This window comes from Apostichopus japonicus, chromosome 13 (genome assembly GCF_037975245.1).
Source record: "Apostichopus japonicus isolate 1M-3 chromosome 13, ASM3797524v1, whole genome shotgun sequence".
In the NCBI taxonomy this organism is placed as follows: domain Eukaryota; kingdom Metazoa; phylum Echinodermata; class Holothuroidea; order Aspidochirotida; family Stichopodidae; genus Apostichopus; species Apostichopus japonicus.
Genome location: NC_092573.1, coordinates 19788775 through 19809051, shown reverse-complemented (window position 1 = coordinate 19809051; position 20277 = coordinate 19788775). Strand labels below are relative to the sequence as shown.

The following is a 20277-nucleotide window of genomic DNA, read 5'->3' as shown; positions in this document are numbered from 1 at the left end:
ACATCAGCTGGTTACTGCAGAGTAACTGCAAGTAAAGTAAATGATTGCTTTATAGCACCAAAAGTTTAGGGAAAAACAACCTTAAGATTCTACGGACACCCGTAGACAGATGTCAAATTTATTTAAATCTCAGTGTTTAGAAGTTTAAAGATATACTGACAACTAATAAACAACATTGTCCTACTCACCCTAATAGGCATTAGAAAATCATGAAAATAGCTGCAACTAACCACATAAAGTGCACCACTACACATGTATAAGATACCATTGTGATTGTCGAACATAAAAGTGCAATATTTCAGTCAGAATTGAGAAGGGTGGATTAGATAAGATCTGCTGGCCTTTCGGTGCCACTAATCCTAAGTTCCTCCAGCAAGGTGGTGTGGAGATGACATCAGTCATGCAATATTTCAATGTTCCCACAACAGTGTAATCCTCTCTACTGTTCCGTCGCCTGTTATAGTGAGAGTTTGTCCGAATTATCAAAGCTGGCCTCCTCCCCATGTTGATTAAGCAGACTCCTCCGATCATCTGACCTCTCCTAAAATGATATCAGAGGAATGTCAGTCGTCTGATAAGGCAGGAGAGGCTGGCGGCAGGTGTGAAAAAAATATCAGGAGAAAGAGTCTGCTCTGGAGGTACAATTTCATCTCACTGAAGTAGGCGGTTTTGAATGTCATCGTCCAAGAAAATGCATCTCCTGAGGGAAAGTCCCCCCCCCCCTCCTCTTGGAACATCTATAATTGAACCGATAAATACGATAATTGTACGTGGTACAGGTCTTGTATTTTGTTCAAAATCTAAACCATTAACAGAGGACTTTCATTTAAGCGACAAGGAAAATTTTGGCAAAACTGGGTCGACATTACATTGGCGGCACGTCAGAGAATATTCTCTCTGCGCCATGCAAATGTATTCGGCGATGTCCTTTCACTGAGATTTCATTTTTTTTCCCTTTACGCAGGAGCAATTCCAGTCGCTGGAATCTTCTGGGAGGATAGAGAAGGCCTCGCTCGACGAACTCATAGAAACGACGATTCTTCCGGTCGTCGGGAATTTAGAAAAGGACGGTATAGACAACTACCCTAAGGTTCTCAGGGATTGGCACAGCACCTGTGTGGAGGCGATCAAACTTCAGAAAGAGGATAAAAATCAGATGGAGAGAAAGGCCAAGGAGGCTCGACTGGAGAAACTCCTGCAGGAGGTAGGAGGGGTTGAATATTGGATAGAGAAAGCCAGGAGTGAAGGCAAAGAAGTACAGGATAGTCTGATGGAGGAAGACATTAAGAGGCAATAGAAGGATTTGGCAGTTTGGCGGCGCGTCTCGAATGTGCAAAGTATTTTGATACTGCGAAAACAGACCATTTAGAGGAAAGTTATTACAGATATAGGAGATTCTAACCGGACTGAATATATCACTAGGCCTCCTCGGCTATGGAATCAGTATGTGCCCTTCGACCCAGCTGCCTCACGTTCAGTCTGGAAAAGCAAACTTTTTTATGTGTCATTAAAGAAACAAAAAATTGTACTTGGATCGATTGCATGGATGGAGGTGTACGCGAGGTAAGGCTCTAGGAATATGCGGTGCATGTGTAGAATAATGAGTAACAGCTGCGTATTAAAATGGAACTATACGTCATAGTTCTCTGTATACACAAATCTGTGTATTGAAATGAACTTTATGTCATGTTTCTCTGTACAAAGAAAGCTGAGTATTCAAAATGGAACTATATGTCATAGTTCTCTGTATTGTACAGAAAACTGTGTATTAAAATGGAACTGTGTCATAGTTCTCTGTATTATACAGAAAGCTGTGTATTAAAATGGAACTATATGTCATAGTTCTCTGTATTATACAGAAAGCTGTGTATTAAAATGGAACTATATGTCATAGTTCTCTGCATATACAGAAATATGGACTACCAGGGATGACACATGGATGTGGCTCTAGCTATTACACATGTAAATTAATTGGTACGGATATGAAAGCCCAAGTCGGTATAGCCTGGACTGCTTAATCAAAAAGTATTAAACTATTCTTATTTTTAAAAAGTGGATTCCATCCACAGTCTGCAGTTTATACTACCCAGAAGGCAATCCTGCAATTTTTTCCAAAGAAGAAAGTGTTTGTAAGCTATTCCCAGTTGTATCTTTGCATGTGGAACATCAAAACTTCCTCTCAAAAAGATTTGCTTCTTATAAATATTCATGAATCTCTTGTTCTGTCATATGCCTTTGAAAAAAAAAAAGAAGAAGAAGAAGAATAATAACACGTCAGTTGTTTACACAAAAAAAAGAGAGACAAATTTGACGTCAATGTAGTTTCTTTATTTTCTCTGTTTTCCTTCCCATATCCCAATCTTCATGTTCATAAATCATAAAATAGGATCTCTCAGGAAGCCATATTTTGGGGTGCATTATGGGGTGCACTATATCCAGATTGAACTTTCCACATTCTTGACCGTGTTTAAAGGGAAAGATATGGTATAGATATGACAAGCATCATCTGGTTTCTTAATTCTGCCAAAACCGCAACCGCGCACATACAAAGTGTCAGTAGTACATTGCATAAAGTTATACGAACCAGGGATCACTCCCCGTTGTCAATGTTAAACCTACAACCCCATACAGGTAAAGCAGCAAGTTTAATGAAAGTTAAAAGAAATTAAAAGTTCTAACTTTTGCATGTTTCATTGAAACTTTAAAAACTTGAAAAACTTGATCTTGTTGGAGTTTTTTTCATTTCATCACCTGATAGCTTGTGAGGTAATTTTCACCTCAAAATTTGGTCAAGTAATCTAATAAGTTAATGCGATTAGCCTTAATTAAAAAGCTATAGGGCCTTTTTACATTAATTGCCAATCATTTTCTCGAAACTGTCAAATGTGTGCACCTTTGATGTGATTTAACTGTAATCAACACTGTGCTATAATTTAATTATTTAATAATTGAATAATTGAATTATTTAATTAATTAATTATTTATTTAATTATTTAAGTATTTAATTAAATAATTTCATTACTTAACTATTATTTCACTATGATTGACACTGTCATATGAGCATGGTAAACCAGAGGTCCACAAGCCTTTCGGCACAAGTCTCGGAATCTTCGGAGAATGCAGTGGACACATTGAGTACGGTGTGAATAAATGCTGAGGATGCAAGAAAGCTACCTTGTAGTATTCTTATTGTTATAGTTAGTAACTTAATCGATCTCCAACGACAAGCTCTGAAACTTGTAGATAAAAACATTTGTGGCTAATAAATAGTCATGGCAAAGTTTTGCACGAGACTGTTCAACTGTGTAGTATCTTTAAATACGGTACTTTTGCTTGTTCGTACGTAGTAGAAGATCCAACATCTGTATCAGCGTAAGAACAGCCGCTTTCTATAAAACATGTCAATTTTAGAGAAATTATGTGCATTTCCAGATAAATCTTCTTTCTCGTCAGTGTGGGAAACCATTTGGAGAGCATTAACAATTCGAATACAGGTTTCTATGCTATCCATATTTATTTTAATGTTCAAGGATATATACATTCAAACTGTATGGAATGGTCTTTATGGACAAAATTATCTCGTAGATTTCCCAAAGCTTGCAAGTAGGATATGGCAGTTATGGACTGGGTAACCTGATCTGTCGCTGGTTTTGTCTAGTTGCCTAGCTGCCACTCATATGAAAATTTGTTGTTTTAGTTTTATTGTCATACATGTCAATCCTACCTGTAATTCTAGAATGAAGTGTCATTATTATGTTTTTCAGACAATACTGAATGATACATAGCTTTTTTATTGCTACTTTAAAGCAATGGGTGGAACAAGATATTTTATTATTAAACAGAGCCACAAACCCAACCAGCAACATCATGTATCATCATGTATCATCATGTGAGAGCGTGGTGGCCAATTGGCTAAGGCGTCGGGCTCGTGATCCAAGGATTGCTGGTTCGATTCCTGCCTATAGTTCATTACATTGTGTCCTTGGGCAAGATGCTTTATCTCACTTGCCTTTCTCCACCCATTTGCCACCCAAATTGGTACCTGTGAGGTAACTTGTCATTGGCGCAGTATATATCTGCAGCCGACGGGAGGGACTGTCTCTGGGACAGGTTATCATTGACCAGGTGTAATATAACATCTGTAAAGCGCTTTGAGACCTATTGCTGGTATAAAGTGCTAAATAAAAAATCAAATATTATTATTATTATCTGATAGAAACAACTGTTATGAACTTCCTTCAACAGTTGTTTAGAGAAAAACCTTGTTTCATATGAGTAGGTTTCACATGTTTTATAGTATTTTATGTAGCAAAAGACTGAGTACTTGAGAAAGTCTGAATACGACATCATGGAGAGCCACAAGTTCTTCATTTTTTTCCCCTTTTCTTTATTTCTTACAATGTTTATTTTCTGTCATGGAGGTGGCAGGGTTTTGCGAAATCTTAAGTATTGATGTTTTTCACAAGACCTATAGTGATGACACTAGCTACAGAGTCAACACTGTTAACATTTGACTAACCCTTGAAAATATCAAAAGCAAATAGAAAGTAAAAGATTGAGATCCTAGTGGCTCTACGACATCACAGATTTAGAAAATATTGTCATGTATAACCATAGGCGTAGGAGCCCAATTTGATTCAGGGGGCTGTAACGACTTGCCCGAAAAATATAACCAACATGTTAATGTGCATATCATATAGGCATGCATCGGTTATAACATCGCATATGCCAATTACATACAATCATTTGCTGTGTTATAACCCTTCCATATTGGTTAGAATTTTCGGGAAGTCGTTACAATAAAAATGATAATAATAATATCAGTTTAACCATTGAAAAACATGTTGCAATTTATCTTTCTTTCAGTAGGTGCCCCCAAAAATTCTTAGCATATTGCCCGAATTTTCACAAAATATTTGGTTGGAGGATGCAGCCCCTCCCCCCCCCCAGCGCCTATGTGTATGATGTAACACTAACATACCTCCCAAGTGGATTGAGATATTTCTTACCTGTTTGGGGGTGTTCTTCAAAAATGATCTCTATCATATATAATAAGTTATAGATGAGGTAACTGGGATTTGGATTAAAAAGTATATGTAGCATCCATGACTATCGGTTTCAAGGTATTTGCTTCCTAGTGGGTAGGCCTACGCAAGAGCTGGCTTTGAATACTGAAGAGCATCCGAGAATTTCTAGACCACTTTAAGTTATAATTAACACATACCATTTTTTCTGTAATTGCAGCAACAATTTAAAATCACTTGATTGCAAAGTAGTGTTTTTGGTGTTTTTACTGAATGGATTCCAAGTGCCATTTTGAATCTTGGCAAACATCCATTTGACGAGACAAGGACAAGGACTTGATTTTAAGGGGTAGTCAGGAGGGCTAAATTTGATTGCTTATAACAAAATTGCCAGAAATGTTATTATGTTTTGAATAAAACATTTGAGTCAAATTTGTCAATATTTGTGAATGCATCTAGCAACAGCAGATTGAGAGTCACATCGTCATGACAATTGGGCTGAAATATTTGTCATGTAGTAAATGCCAACTAGCTCGGATAATTATTTCTATACTGTATTGTCATGTCCCGCTTCAGAGCACTGGTAGTGTCAGAAAGAGTATCATGTTTCTATCAGATAAAGGTTAGGAACTGTCTGTACTGTCAATACCAGTGCTTTGAGAGCATGATATGGGATGACAGTTTCAGAGAGGTATTAGCCCTAGGAGATTGTCCACCCAGTTGGGACAATTTTTTCTATACTGTATATGAATATCATGTTTCTATCAGATTAAGGTTAGGAACTGTTTGTTCTGTCAATACCAGTGCTTTGAAGCATGATATTGGAGTACAGTTTAGAGAGGTATTAGCATTAGGAAATTGTCCCAACTGGCTGAATTATCCCAACTGGCAGTGAATATTTTTTGTGATGTTAATTTGGTCATTAGATTATTCATGAGTGCAATTAGTTGTAAACACTGCATATTCATGAGTGGAAATTTTTGACATGCTTGCCCATGGCTACCTAGAGCAGCACATGGTTTCTTATGTTGGGAGGATGCTACTGTTGACTACCAAGGAGAGCTGGATCCTTTACTGCACTGGTGTAAGGTACATATTCCTTTCTATTAATAATTAATTAAATCATCATCTAAAGAGGAAAATATCATTCCCACAAAAAAAGGTTGCATTTTTATTTAATTAGTGTTTGTAACTTTGTAGATTGTAATAGGAAAGCAAAGCATACAAAAAGTAAAATAAACAGACATTAGTTTATCTTGCTCCTGTAACACTTCCAACTTCTTGTACAGTTAGTTTGTCTTACAAACTTACATGTAGAGGGGGTGGGAAGGGGATTAAAGCAGAGGGGGCTGGGGAGGGAAGGAAAGGGGAGGGGGGTTATGATAAAAGGAAGAGTAGGCTCTCTGTGTCATAAGATCTCACAAAACTTGGAGTTAGGCCAAATTACACAACAGAAAACATGATTTAGTGAGCTGTACAAGTCAGTTGGGAAAATTTAACAGTGCGATGTTTCGTGAAATATACCAACGTTAAAAATGACTTGTAAAATTTGTTGTTCGCACGTTCCAACTTGTGAAATGGAATAAAAAATATTACCAGCAGTCTGAATATTTTATGCTGTAAATTTAAAGCACTGCTGCTGTTGTATTGTTTTTTTTTCTGGTTTTTGTGTTTTGTTTTATGCTTCTACCAAATTGATGCTAATTGATTCATTGTCAAATCTTATGCACAAGATAAAATATTGAATCATGAACAAAGTTCCCTGAATAAAAGATGTGGAAACTTTCTCCAAATCGTAAGGAACCTCAAATCACAGGTAACCTCGTTTCAAAAAAGGGACTTCCTCCATTAGGGTGAAATGGCATATTGCTTTGGGCAAACTAGTACAAAGTGCTATGATGTATTAAACAGGAATTAATTTTTGCTAAATCAAAACCTGGATTTAGTAAAAGCACCGAGCATGTTTAACTCCAGGTAACGTGAATTTCCAAATGGCTTTTTAGATCTGTTTACAAATCTTCCTCTTGATTTATGAGTCTATCAAAACATATGCAAGTTGTATCTAAATGTCAGGTGTTTTTTTTTTTTTTGCCCTTTTTTTTTGAACAGTAAAATGGATAAGATGTTTATTCTATGGTTTCTTAAGTTCAAGGTTTGATAATTTAGAGGATTTATTGATATACAGTACATTCTGCAAATCTGTGGGGCTTTAGAATTTTAAGACTTCTTATGATATTAAAGAGGCACTCTCAATTCAATTTTCAAGTAAATATGTTGTTGGTTCGGCAAAATTACCTCCACTTGCTTGAGCTCATTAATCCCAACAAGCACTTCATCTTCAAAGGAGTCTTGCTAGTTGTTTACTGGATTTAGTTGAAGACTGTACACGGGTATATATTCTCGTACAAATTTAAGCAGCTACTTTCATGATATTAACATTTTCTTTGAAAACGAAGCAAAACATATTCCTTGCAAAAGTAAACTGTAGTTTGCAAATGTTCCAACCTTACATGTGGTGGTAAGAATATACATATTGCAAGGGCAGGGGGAGGGGGGGGGGGGTGGAGGGGCTTGTTTGGAGGGTTGACATTTGGTACTTATAGTTTGATAATCAGCCTCAAAGAGTATTTATGATTCCTTGTGGTGAGTGTAAGGAAAATATGAGATGGTGTAAGAGATAAGTGTGTTTGGTTGTTTGCATGCGACACCCTTGACTCATGAAAAGGAAACGCAGACAAATATAAGCATCATATTTGATATGTACATCAACGTTTAGTACAACGTTTCATTGTGGAGGTCAGATGCTAACATGAATGTTCAGACTTTGTTAAAGACGGGGGGGGGGGGGGGAGAGGGTGGAAGAGGAGTTAACTTTGAGATTTGGGGAGGGGGGGTATCTCAATAGCGAATGTTTTCTGGATTTGTTTCCATCCTGTCCTAAGAAGCTGATTTTGGTGTAAGTGTGAACAGTGTATACAGACCATGTTTTAGTTTGTTTTACATGTCTAGTTTTACTCATCAAGATATAACAGGTTTCACTTTAGCAAAGAAAACTGAAACAAATTAAGGTGACATGGAAATGAGTGTTCTGTTAATGCAAAGCTGCATTTTTACTTTTTATTTGAGTCACAATGAGGGGTTGAACATCATTATTGAAGATATCATCATTTCTATTGGAATATAGCTTTACCCCCAAAACCCTCCAAAACAAAACAAAAATGAAAGAGCTGGGAAAATGTTAGACAGTCACCAAGAAAAAGTGTTCTAAGATGTCCTTGTAAGCTCCACAATGTATTCCCCTCCTGTCTAATTTTCAATATATATGTTGTCAGAATCTGGAAAAATTCTAATAGTTTCATCAGTTTCAGGTAAAATTGTAAGCAAATAGTTAAAGAAATCATGAGCAGCTGGTTCAAAGTCTGCTTCCACGATTTCAAAGGTAATTAAATTATTATTAATAATTATATTATTAATAATGAAAAGGGTAATTTAAGCAAAGTAATGATGCTTGAACAAACCATTTCAGTTCTCAAAGTTCTCAAAGTCTGCTTCCAAAGGTAATAAAATTAATATGAATAAATATATTTTTAACAATGAATAGGTAATGTAAGCAAAGTAATGATGCTTAAACAGAACATTTCATTAGTTCTCAAAAATAAAACAATATTCCAGGATTCCAAAGGTAATAAAATGAATATTAATAATTATATTATTAACATTGAAAAGGTAGTTTAAGCAAAGTAATGATGCTTGAACAAAACATTTCATTTAGTTCTAAAAAAAACAAAAAACTCCCAGGGTCCCAAAGGTCATAATATATGATGTATCCATTAGAACGAGGCAGAATAATCATCGTTAAGGCAAATGATTATGCTTGAACAAAACAATTCATTAGTTCTACAATGCTTTATCTCTAGAAAGTTATCAACAGAAAGGACAAGTTTCCATTGCATAGTTTAGGCATTCCCCTCTCAAATCTCCAAAAACACACCTTCCAGGGTCCCAAAAGTAATAATATATGATGTATCCATTAGAATGAGATAGAATAATCATCATTAAAGCAAGTAATGTTGCTTGAACAAATGTTGTTTTTCATCAAGTTTTTTCTGGCCACCTGTAATTGTGACCATTTTTTTCAATAGTAGTGCATATGACAATCAGATCATAGAACGTCTGTTTTATATTATCGTGAACCGTGTCGACCAATCCAGAGGCATCAAATTGGCATCATTCAGTCCCACAGTCCTCTAAGATTCTTATATTCAGTCGATTAATTTCATTAAATGCTGAAGGTTTGGATCACCGGCTTCCTTTGCTTCCTCCAAGATATTCTAAAGAAAGGATAGAAAAGAAAAGTTTTTTTGGACTGTACACCGAGTTCAGGGCTTCGACTAATACGGTTCATGCCAAACAATCCGATTGGAGCAGAGAGTATGAATTAAAAAGGACCCTTAATGTTCTCACCATTGCGGAAGGTTTGTCCTTGCTTCGTAAAAGTTTGATGAGATTATAACGTGCGACGGAGGCTGCTACGGTTGAGGAATTCGGACTGTCCAAAACGGTTTGGAAACCCTTCTTGGCCTGCGTAATGGATGGGGAAACAAAATGGGCACAAATTCATTCTCATCGTATGGACTGGATTGTCAGCCAATGTGTGATACATACAGTAGCACGACTGGTTGCATTGAATTTAACATCGATTGATTAGCTTTAAAATTAAAAATTTCAGTATTTTATTACGTATGTTATTACTGAAGTTCAAATACAACACTTATCTTTCATTTCCTTCCAGTAACTTCATAGTTCCCTGCAGTAAACCAACACAGACTGGATTTTGCAATTTGGTCTTGTAAACTTCTTGAAATGCTTCTTTGGCCAATGAAATCCATTCTTTATTATCAGGCAATGTCTGAAAGAGAAAATGGGAATAAATTACAAGAGCATATTGACTGCAAAGTTATGCAATGTAAAGTTATTCACAGAACTTTTACAAATGGATTAGCATGTGGTGGTATTTGATATGCAGAGGCTCTCTTTTTGCCCAAACTGGTGCTCACAGTTGGTAATGTATGAAATTATTGAACAACAAGCACAACTGCAGATTAAGGGGTTTAAACAATTCAAGCCATATCTATTGTAAACAGTGTTGTAGATCTTGGATTTTTTTTTTACATCTGTTCAAAACTATATTTTATGCTCCAATTTGCGTCACAATGTTCTGCATGTTCATGAGACGGAACCTCTACAACAGAGATGTCTAACAGCAGGAGAGGAATATATTGGAATATTTTGCGAAATAATAATAAATAAGTTAAAGGGACGAGGGACTTTACTAACCGATGCTGCAGCGTCTAATGCAAATTTACACATCTTCATGAGCACGAGAGCCTGGTTACCCTCGGCCCTCACCAAGGCTTGCCTGTAGCAATGCTCTGCAGCGGCAAAACATCTACCACGTTCGTAAAGAGACCCCAACAGCTGTAAGAAATGTAACATGAAACCATATTAGCAGCTTTTGAGGCATTTTAATTATAACTATGTACAGTAATAAGCATAGTGGTCCTTAGATGCACAAAAAGTGACCATTCTTGAAGTTTGTAAAATGAGCATCTTGTTTTGAATAATTATAATATTGCTATACATCAAAGATGGAGATGAGAGAGAGTATTAGGAGGAATTAAGCACCTGCGTTTTTTTAAATAACAGGCGATTACATTTCTCTAGAATCCATCATCTTCATTTCCATTTCAGCACAGGTGGAATCGCTGAGCTCCTGTGGATTATTCAAGAGCTAAATTATGCAAATAAGATGTTAATCTGCTAATTATGTACTTACTTGTAAGGAGGCACACGACTGCAGTTCTTCCAAAATAAGCTGCTTGGCATTCGACAGATTCTCCAGTTCCCAAAAGCGACGATTCAGTTTTAGGGTCTCTGCTAAGGCTGATATCATCTGAATCTCCGACACCACAGGTTTGGGATAGTCATACCACTCTGTGTACTGCCAGTGAAAGAAACGAATAAAGTCATTTCTCTTTGCTTTGATTACGGTACAGTTTATCAAGTTTAACTTCACAAAAATGTCGAAGATAGTTTACAATACTAATACTGTAACTGCCCAACTAACCTAAAACAAGCACCAGTCATTTACAGAGAATCAAGCCTATGGGTATTAAATGAAGACTGTTAAACGAAACCGTCGCATTTTGTCAAGAGATTTCAGAGAGTGACTATAAACTTTGGGAAGAAGTATTTACCGTGTTTGCCAATTCCATACATCTATCGTACTGGCATTGCTGTAGAGACCACCACAAGCTTAACACTACTGACCAATGTTCCATCGGAGAATTCTTCATCAGTTTCACTGCAATATATAACAAAGGTATGATTATGTTTCTATGACAACAGCGAGACACAAACTTATCTGCTACACAAGGTACAAAGATGTACGAAGCTCTATTTTCAGTATTTAAAGACTTATAACTAGCTGTCACACCCTATTCTAGAGGACTTATTGTGTTGAGTGAAGGATTCGACTTGCATGAGAAAACATCAGTTGTAGCTTCAACTTGTAGTAATAACATATGAGCAACAGGCCTCTTTAAAACCATTACTGTACCTAAACAAACTCATTACTACATTCCAAGTGGTGTCCTTGATAGGAAAGCAAAACCCAGTCCTACTTGCATATGGCCACTTCTTGACTATTGGCCCACACCAGGCATACACAACCAAACCAAAATAAAAACCAGGCCAGGCTCCTACATTAGACCTGGTTTGGTGACGAGGAATTAGCCAACTCTCACTGGTCAATACTACAGTTAATTCAAAGGTATAGGGAGTCTACGATCCCTCAGCTGCACAGCACTCGTGTTTCAACTCGATGACAGCCTAACTCCAAGACTGACAATCACAAGTAAGCAACTAAGCCTCCATAAGACAGTGAGGATGTTTCCCATTGTCAACCATGACACTAGTTGCAACAAATCTTGCCATGAAATGTTAGAGACAAACATATCTTTCTTGTCAAGAGAAGATAAATACCAGCAAATATTACTACCAACTGATTGAATCACGACAGGTAGATACCAAAGACGGTCATTGGCTGGATGTGTATTCCTAAATTGTAAATTACTGAAAGAAAGAAAATACCTTTGTGATGAACACGGTTTATGAGCAAGTCAATAACGGCCTTCTTCTGCTCTGTGTGGTATACCAGAGCTTCACTGATGAGACTAGCCAGTAATAAACTCCAATTACCAACGTCATCTGATGTAACAAAAAAAAAACAATTGTCGATAAAAAAAGTTTAACAAAGGTCGACAAGCAGCTGACAAAGGATACTAACAACAGCTTTGTCAAATTGCCCATTTTAGTTTTAAAAAAAAATAGTCACGATGACAGGTTGTACAGGTTCATGGAAAGACCTTTCCACATTTAGGACATGAACTACGGTCTCATCATAAGATAGCATCAATATTCAACAGATGTCGAAATTTTCATCAACAATCATTGCTATAGAGATTACCATAGTCACAAACCTGCGGGTCGTCCATACAAACCAGACAGTGACGTATTCAAAAGATGCGAAATTCCAAACAACATCACTAAAATGTAAACCGAAAGGGAAAGCCATAACAATTTCTTTCCTCTTTTCAAATGTGATAATGTGAGTCCTCCCTCCCTCCCCCCACCCACCCCCTCCCCCACATTTGGGAGATTAAAAGTTCATTTGGCTGTTATTTTTGAAATATGTGGTTGGGTCATGTTACCCACTAGCAATTGAAATTTCTTGGTTTCTCATGGTGGAGGGTAAGCAGTTTTGCTTCCAAATACAGTGCGCTTCAACCCATCGTGAAAAACAGTAGGGAGTACCTGGAAATAGAAAGACTGCCCTCTGAACTGATCTGAGGCAAGATTCAGCTCCCGATGATGTTTTCCTGAATTGTCCGGCAGCAAGGTTGCACAGAGCTCGGATCTGTAAGCTTGATCCCTAAAAAGGAAAAACAGAGTTTTAGAAATGTGACCACTGTTAACAGTTTGCACCAAAAGAAAAAAAACCTCATTCCATACGTAAGTCACTTGTTAATACTGTCGTAATAAACAGCAAATCAGGAACAGTTCAAAGAGACTCTAGATCAGGGTTTCCCTAACTTTATCCCCCCATGCACCCCCTGTGGATGTCAGACTTTGCACTGCAGCAGTTACTTATTCCATGGCAAAACAATTCGGAAGACTATGAAACCAGACTCGTGAAAATTTTTGGAGGTTACAGACTGAGACGATTAGAACTAAATCACTATTAAATAATTTACATAAACTTTTTCTGACTTGTTAATTCCGATCACATTTTACGACCCTTTAAAAAATTGTTGACATATTTGTAACTGACAGCTACAAAGAGACCGACGATGAAGAAGCACAACTAGAGACCCTTACCGAAGGAGATTTCTGGAAATGATGAGCTTTCAGCATAGCCAATGCAGCGATCTGTTAGAAGACAATGATACGTAAATAGAATGCAGAAATGCATTGTGGTTTCGAGGATGTAACATGAGCAGTTTTCTTCATGAATCTAACGTAATGTATAGTGAGATGTACAACATACATGATCTTAGTAATACAGTGAAAAGCAGTGTGATGTGACAATCAATAAATTCACAATGACACAGGCTGTTCTGATATGACCATATTAACATCATCAACAAGCTTCCTGTACTAAATATGATAGATACATCAACATACTAAATATGACATCTGTCATTGTTGAAATATTGTGTAAACCATGGTTTTCACAACTTCACCCCTGGTAAACTCAAACGACCATTGACCTCCGCCCACAACATTAGGCTTCTTTTACTCAATGTTGTACAATAACATACCAAATATGCGATCTGTGCAAGCTTCCCTTGGGATATTATGTTTTGGAAGGTGAGTTAGTGTGGAGAGACAGGTAAGAGGGGAGTGAAGTAAATATTTGGCGTTTGCTGACTTAAAATTACATATGAACTCCAACAAAAGCAGTAGTAGGCTTCTTAAATTTGATATGGTACATCTACAAACAAAATATGAGATTTGTCCAAGCTTCCCTTCTTGCAATATCATGTTTACATGGTTTTCACAATTTGACCTCTGATGACCCCAAATGGCCATTGACCACCAAAAACAAAAAGCTTCTTGTACTTAAAGCGGTACTTCTACACACCAAATATATGATCTGCCCAAGCTTCCGTTCTTGAGGAATTGTGTTTACAAGGTTTTCACAATTTGACCCCTGGTGACCCCAAAGGACCTTTGACCTCCCAAAAACAATAGGCTTCTTGTACTCAATGTGTGGTACATATAAATATTAAATATGAGATCTGCCAAAACTTACCTTCCGGAAATACCGTGATTACAAGCTGGGCGGGCGTCACAAACCCACGCACACCCATACACTGGGCGAGATGTCGGAAAAGACATATTGTAACCACCCTCCCTCTCTCTTGCTCCTGGACCCCCACCCCCCCCACCCAACAATGCCAACCAAACAAGAGCATGTCAAACCGTACACATTTTCACTGAGAAAACATTAAAAGAGACTGTAAGACGAAACACATTGGCAAACTACTTTTGCCTACCAAACATTAAACAAACTTCTACTTCTACTTCTATTCTCTTGACAATTTGCCAAATGAAAAAATAAAGACCCAAGACAAGGGCCTATGGCAGCAGCTATACCAGCCTTAAAATATATTTTCATTTTTGGCCAAAACAATATGTTTAGCTCCCCATCTCCACTCCAAAATTTATTAACATAATCAAGAAACGATAACCACTACAGGTTTGTAAGCCGGACTTATTTATAGAAAGGCCAACATAGATGTACGTAGATACGAGAGATACAATCAGAGGAAACGCACATGCAGCCGTGTAAAAGTGAACAACAAGATGCCAAAATGATTGAGGTTCTTGTTCTCTCAAATATCTGTCGACGTCGGCAATATTTCAGTTCAATACGTACCTCTGCTTGACAAGATCCACTGTGAATAATCACTTCTGCTGCTGTCTGCCATATATCTGGTAACCATGGATACCTGTTAGCAGAAGGACATGATCAATCAACTATTCATCAAGAACTCAAAATAAAAAAATGATTTAAAAACCTTAAAACGAACAAAGAAAAATCTCCAACTCCGCTGTAAAAGAGGAAGAATATGACAACGGACCTCCGAGCTACAAGTTTACAATCATGAAACATTCCTCACAGGCGAAGATATTCTACACGATCACAAGTAATTTAACTTTGATTGAACTACAATCAATTGCCCATCTTTGTTAGACAAATCATTATTATTGAGACCAGTCATTTGTCCAGACATTGTCCAGATGTGTGATCATTTGTCCAGATGTAATACTCTATTTTCAATGACATAGTTCTGTGGACGTAACATAGAAATTACAACATTATTGGTAGCTCTTACATTTACCTCCTACGTCTGAGTTATGAGAAAAATTGAGAGTTGATGTCAAAGTACTCTTGTTGAAAATGGTCAATGTTACGAAACATTGTTATTGTAATCCTAGAAGCTGAATGAAATACAGACCACTGCTTCGATTAAAAAATCATTACCTGTGAATGGACGAGACGACGGTAGCTAAGGCCTTATCCTTTTGACCCTGGGAACATGAGAAATTTATTCATTCATTTATGATGATATCAAGAGAAAAACCACAATGCAAATTTCAACATCCAGATATGTTTTATATTCTTATTATATATTCATTTATATATTCTACTATAACAGGTTCACAGACAGGTTATCGTCAAACTAATCTGGAAGCCAGAAATTTGTTGGTTTGTTCTGATTTCCATTACCAGTCTCATAGAACTTTACAGGAAGATGTATTAATGCTCAACAAATGTACAGATAAAATGAGACTGGAACTTTTTCATGTTCTTAACAAACAGGGGGAGAGGTGAGGGGGGGGGAGGAGAGGGAGAAGGCCTTTGTGAATATCTTCGTCTGTGCCACAGACTTGTGATTTGTTGCAAATTAAACAAGTGAAAGAAAATTAATTCCAACTTCAGGACACAAGTGCTTGCTAAAACAGTGGATCACTAGAACGCCCACTTGCAAATGTGGCGTCACTTCTCCTACGATCAACGGATGCTGTTACTCTCATAACCCTATTATGAAGTTATAATCAAATGCATTTCATGGCAAGAAATAGAATTTGTGTATAAACCTGCCTCAGATGGTTTCTGTTTAGCTGGTTACATTTTACACACCATTGACAGAAAAGTCAGCTAGAATGTATATTATATATTTTTATTATATATATTATTATATTATATTTGATTTTTGATTTTTATATAGCACTTTACACCAGCGATAGGTTTCAAAGCGCTTTACAGACTTTATATTACCCCTGGTCAATGATAACCTGTCCCAGAGACAATCCCTCCAGGTCGGCAGCAGTTGTATACTGCTCCCAATGACAAGTTGCCTCACAGGTACCCATTTAACCCCTGGGTGGAGAGAGGCAAGTGAGATAAAGCATCTTGCCCAAGGACACAACGTAATAAACTAGCCAAGAATCGAACCAGCAATCCTTTGATCACAAGTCCGACGCCTTAGCCAATTGGCCACCATGCTCTCAATGTACATGAATTAAAACAAATGACAAACCCTCTGAACTAATCAGGAAAATAACTTAAAATACTAATAAAAAACTAAATTAGAAATCCATACAGACCTCCATAATTAGTAAGGCACTCTTCAGTATGGTCAATCCCTTCACCATAGAAACATCTGTGGATTGTTTCTCAAGTTCTGTAATAACAGCGTGAGAGAGAGTTGCATCACCGGATAGCAGTCCGATTGCACAGAGAGCCTTCAAGCCCGGTCCTGAAGGTGGTATCTTCTGTGAACTGACGAAAAAGGTAACAAAATTTATATAAAGGGAAAAAAAATTACAAAAGAAAAACTAATCATTTACAGATTTTTGAAGTTCAAATTTTTGACACAGTTATTACTGAGAGACAAGGATTTTGATTGGTTCATGCAATCTAGTAAACATGTCGCAGTTACTACGAGACAAATGTCTGTGGTTGGTTCTTATAGTCTTAAAGAATGGTCTCTCTTGTATTCCATACTTTACTGTTGTACCCATCCCTTGAGAAAAAAATATTTTTGATTTTCACTTTTATATCAATCATAATTTCTTTATTTCATCTTATGTCTGATAACCGACTAAACCAGGCTAAAACAATTACCAATTTTGGAAAAACACTTAAAAAAAGTTTCACCTATAAATGCAAAACTACCTTCTTAACTTTAAGATTCCCATTGCCATGGAACACACAGCTCACATGAAATATTAAAGATTTCACAAATTACCTTGGGTGTTTAATAAGAACCTTCAACTTTTAACAACTTTCGAACACACAGTCCCCAAATATTGGTTCAGTATTCATCTATTTGCAACACAAGCTTAAAAACCTAAAACATCTCAACCGGCCGATATTTTCTCTCACCAAATAGCAGTTTCCTAAGAATAACTTTTCAGCTGATGTATGTTAATAGCTGTCTGCTTGCAGGCTTACCTCTTGAAAAGCATGGTCTTTGCTTGTGTAACATTATCGCACTTATAAGCTACCATACCCAAAGCAGCAAGAATATGAACCTCGGAGTCGCCACTTTCACAAGCCTCCAGCGCTTCCTGATATACTGAAATCAATAATTGAAAACTCCTTAATAATTAATGCAAGACACGTACCATACACATATATATATATATATATATTTATATATATATATATATATTTATATATATATATATATATATATATATATATATATATATATATATATATATATATATATATATATATATATAATAATAATTTGTTGCCTTCCTTGTCTTATCAAACTAACACATAAACACATATATATTTATAATTTGCCCTATGAATCAATACAACTCTCTCTTAATTACAAGTGATTCACATCTGTTTATGAAGAAATATTTTAAGTTATGCAGACAGTTGCTGACTAGGTGAGAAGATGCACAAATCCAGTGAAGAAACTTTGCTCTCAGCGACCAGCTGCGTCAATACAAATGTACAATTCTTTGGCATTTTTGTGTGTGTATAAATTAGAATTTTAAACATACCTTGAAAGCATCTCTCATAGTTACCTGCCTTGTAAAGGCATAATGCATACCCGAGACGGCTGGTTTCATCAGCTGATGAGCCTACAGCCTCATACTGTTTTAAGGCCTCGTCTGTCATCCCACAGGCACTAAGGAGCAGAAAAATGCTTTGATTTATTTTAGGGTCTCTCAAAATTTCAATAACATGATTTTCAAAATCGGATATTACAAAAAGAAATGAAATAATAAATTTTGTCAGAACATGTCAATCTTTTGGACTTCCTGAAATCACATGACACTTCATCACAAAAAGGACAAAACAATTTTTAATTTAAAAAAAAAATGTAATGAACATTAGGCAAATGGAGTAGATTTCTGAAAGTTCAACAGTAAGGTTTCAACTGATGCAATGACCTTCTTTGAACATGTCAATCTTTTGGACCTCCTGGTATCAGATGACATTTTATCACAAAAAGGACAAAAAAAAAAAAATTAAATAAACATTGGGTAAAGTGAGTAGATTTCTGAAAAATCAACAGTAAGGTTTCGACCGACGCAATGACCTTCTCTGAACATTTCAATCATTTGGACCTCCTGGAATCAGATGACATTTTATCACAAAAAGGACAAAAAAAATGAAATAAACATTAGGTAAAGGGAGTAGATTTCTGAAAGTTCAACAATAAGGTTTCAACCGACACAATGACCTTCTCTGAACATGTCAATCTTTTGGACCTCCTGGTATCAGATGACATTTTATCACAAAAAGGACAAAAAAAAAAATATGAAATAAACATTAGGTAAAGGGAGTAGATTTCTGAAAGTTCAACAGAAAGGTTTCGACCGAGCGATTCCCTTGCCACAGCTATGAAATAATTAAGCCAGCAAGGGAATTGTTCAAACAACACAATTTGGTTGCCAATATGTCCTATGCCACTCAAGTCTTCATAATTGGGTCTAAATGACCACTCTGACATACATATGTGTTTATGTTATTTACAAAATAAAGCTGAACTGCTAATTTCTGACCTATTGTAGCAAATTCTATGACCTGAAAGCTTATGAAGTAACTTACTGACTTCTCTTGTAGTAGGGAAAAATTCCTTTTAAATTGGTGCAGACAATGGTTTACTTCCTTTGCTAGCAACAAAGGAAAGCTCCAAGGAGTCAAAAATCCAATTCTTGAATAACAAGCTTTAATAACTGGATTTCCTGTTTTGATGTTCCAGACATCCTCTAAACTTTTTTTAGTGTACTATTTATTGTGTCATATGTCATACAATAAGCTGAAGTACTTACTGCAACATGATTATAAATATAACCATACCAAACACATACCCATACCCACACACATACCACATACTTTTAACCCATACCACACACTTATATGTACACATACTTATACACATACCCACACATACTTATATGTACACATATCACATACTTACCACATACTTCTACATACCCCCCACACACTTATATGAACAGATACCACATACTTACACCCCAAACCACACACTTATATGTGCACATACCACATAGCCTACTTATACACACACCCCATACAATACACACACCTATACCACACACACACACACACACACCCACACCAAAGATTCCTTCTGTCTCAGCATGGAATTCAGAAAAGAAGGATGAATATATATATTCATCCTCCTTTTCTGAATTCCATATATATTATTCTATATATTATTCTTTCTATTCCTCTTTATTCAACATTTTTGTTTTTCTCAATCTGTGCGATCATATTGTCTGCAGGTGTTCACCGACAAAACTTGCGATTAAAAGATTTACAACTAAAAAGCTGTCAATTTTCTTTACTTCGACGTTCAATCAATATTTACAAATACAAGCTTGCTAGTCACGTTATTGCACTGCTTTGTCACAGGACTACAGTTTAGGGCAGAATCACAAACTTAATGGTATCGAATCGAAACTCTGCTCTTTTTGTAACATTTGACTTCTTTTGTATGATTGACAAATTGGTTAGGAAATTACCTTAGGCATCTGGCAAAGTTTACTCTGGCAGCAAGTAACCGTTCTGAGTCATCGCTGCGTTTCTCAAGCTCCTCGACACAGCTAGAGGGCCGCAATTTAT

The 20277-nt window shown here is 36.6% G+C and overlaps 2 protein-coding genes across 3 annotated transcripts in view; one reads left to right on the top strand and one right to left on the bottom strand.

Moving 5' to 3' along the window:
- Positions 1–6654, top strand: part of LOC139978195 (small ribosomal subunit protein mS27-like) — a 61479-nt gene extending 54825 nt beyond the window's left edge. Inside the window, exon 10 of the mRNA XM_071988132.1 lies at positions 965–6654. Within this exon, the coding sequence (XP_071844233.1) occupies positions 965–1297 (333 nt within the window). The 3' untranslated portion in view covers positions 1298–6654. The remainder of the gene's footprint in view (positions 1–964) is intronic.
- Positions 6655–8110: 1456 nt separating this feature from the next.
- The window catches only part of LOC139978543 (tetratricopeptide repeat protein 37-like), a 40409-nt gene continuing 28242 nt past the window's right edge, over positions 8111–20277 (bottom strand). For both annotated transcript variants that reach the window (XM_071988840.1, XM_071988841.1), the window contains exons 30-43: positions 20178–20258; positions 18183–18310; positions 17614–17737; positions 16764–16938; positions 15637–15683; positions 15028–15100; positions 13464–13514; positions 12900–13017; positions 12177–12293; positions 11282–11388; positions 10861–11025; positions 10362–10502; positions 9489–9933; positions 8111–9355 (exon numbers count right to left, since the gene is read on the bottom strand). In XM_071988840.1, the coding sequence (XP_071844941.1) occupies positions 9796–9933; positions 10362–10502; positions 10861–11025; positions 11282–11388; positions 12177–12293; positions 12900–13017; positions 13464–13514; positions 15028–15100; positions 15637–15683; positions 16764–16938; positions 17614–17737; positions 18183–18310; positions 20178–20258 (1465 nt within the window). In that variant the 3' untranslated portion in view covers positions 8111–9355; positions 9489–9795. The remainder of the gene's footprint in view (positions 9356–9488; positions 9934–10361; positions 10503–10860; positions 11026–11281; positions 11389–12176; positions 12294–12899; positions 13018–13463; positions 13515–15027; positions 15101–15636; positions 15684–16763; positions 16939–17613; positions 17738–18182; positions 18311–20177; positions 20259–20277) is intronic.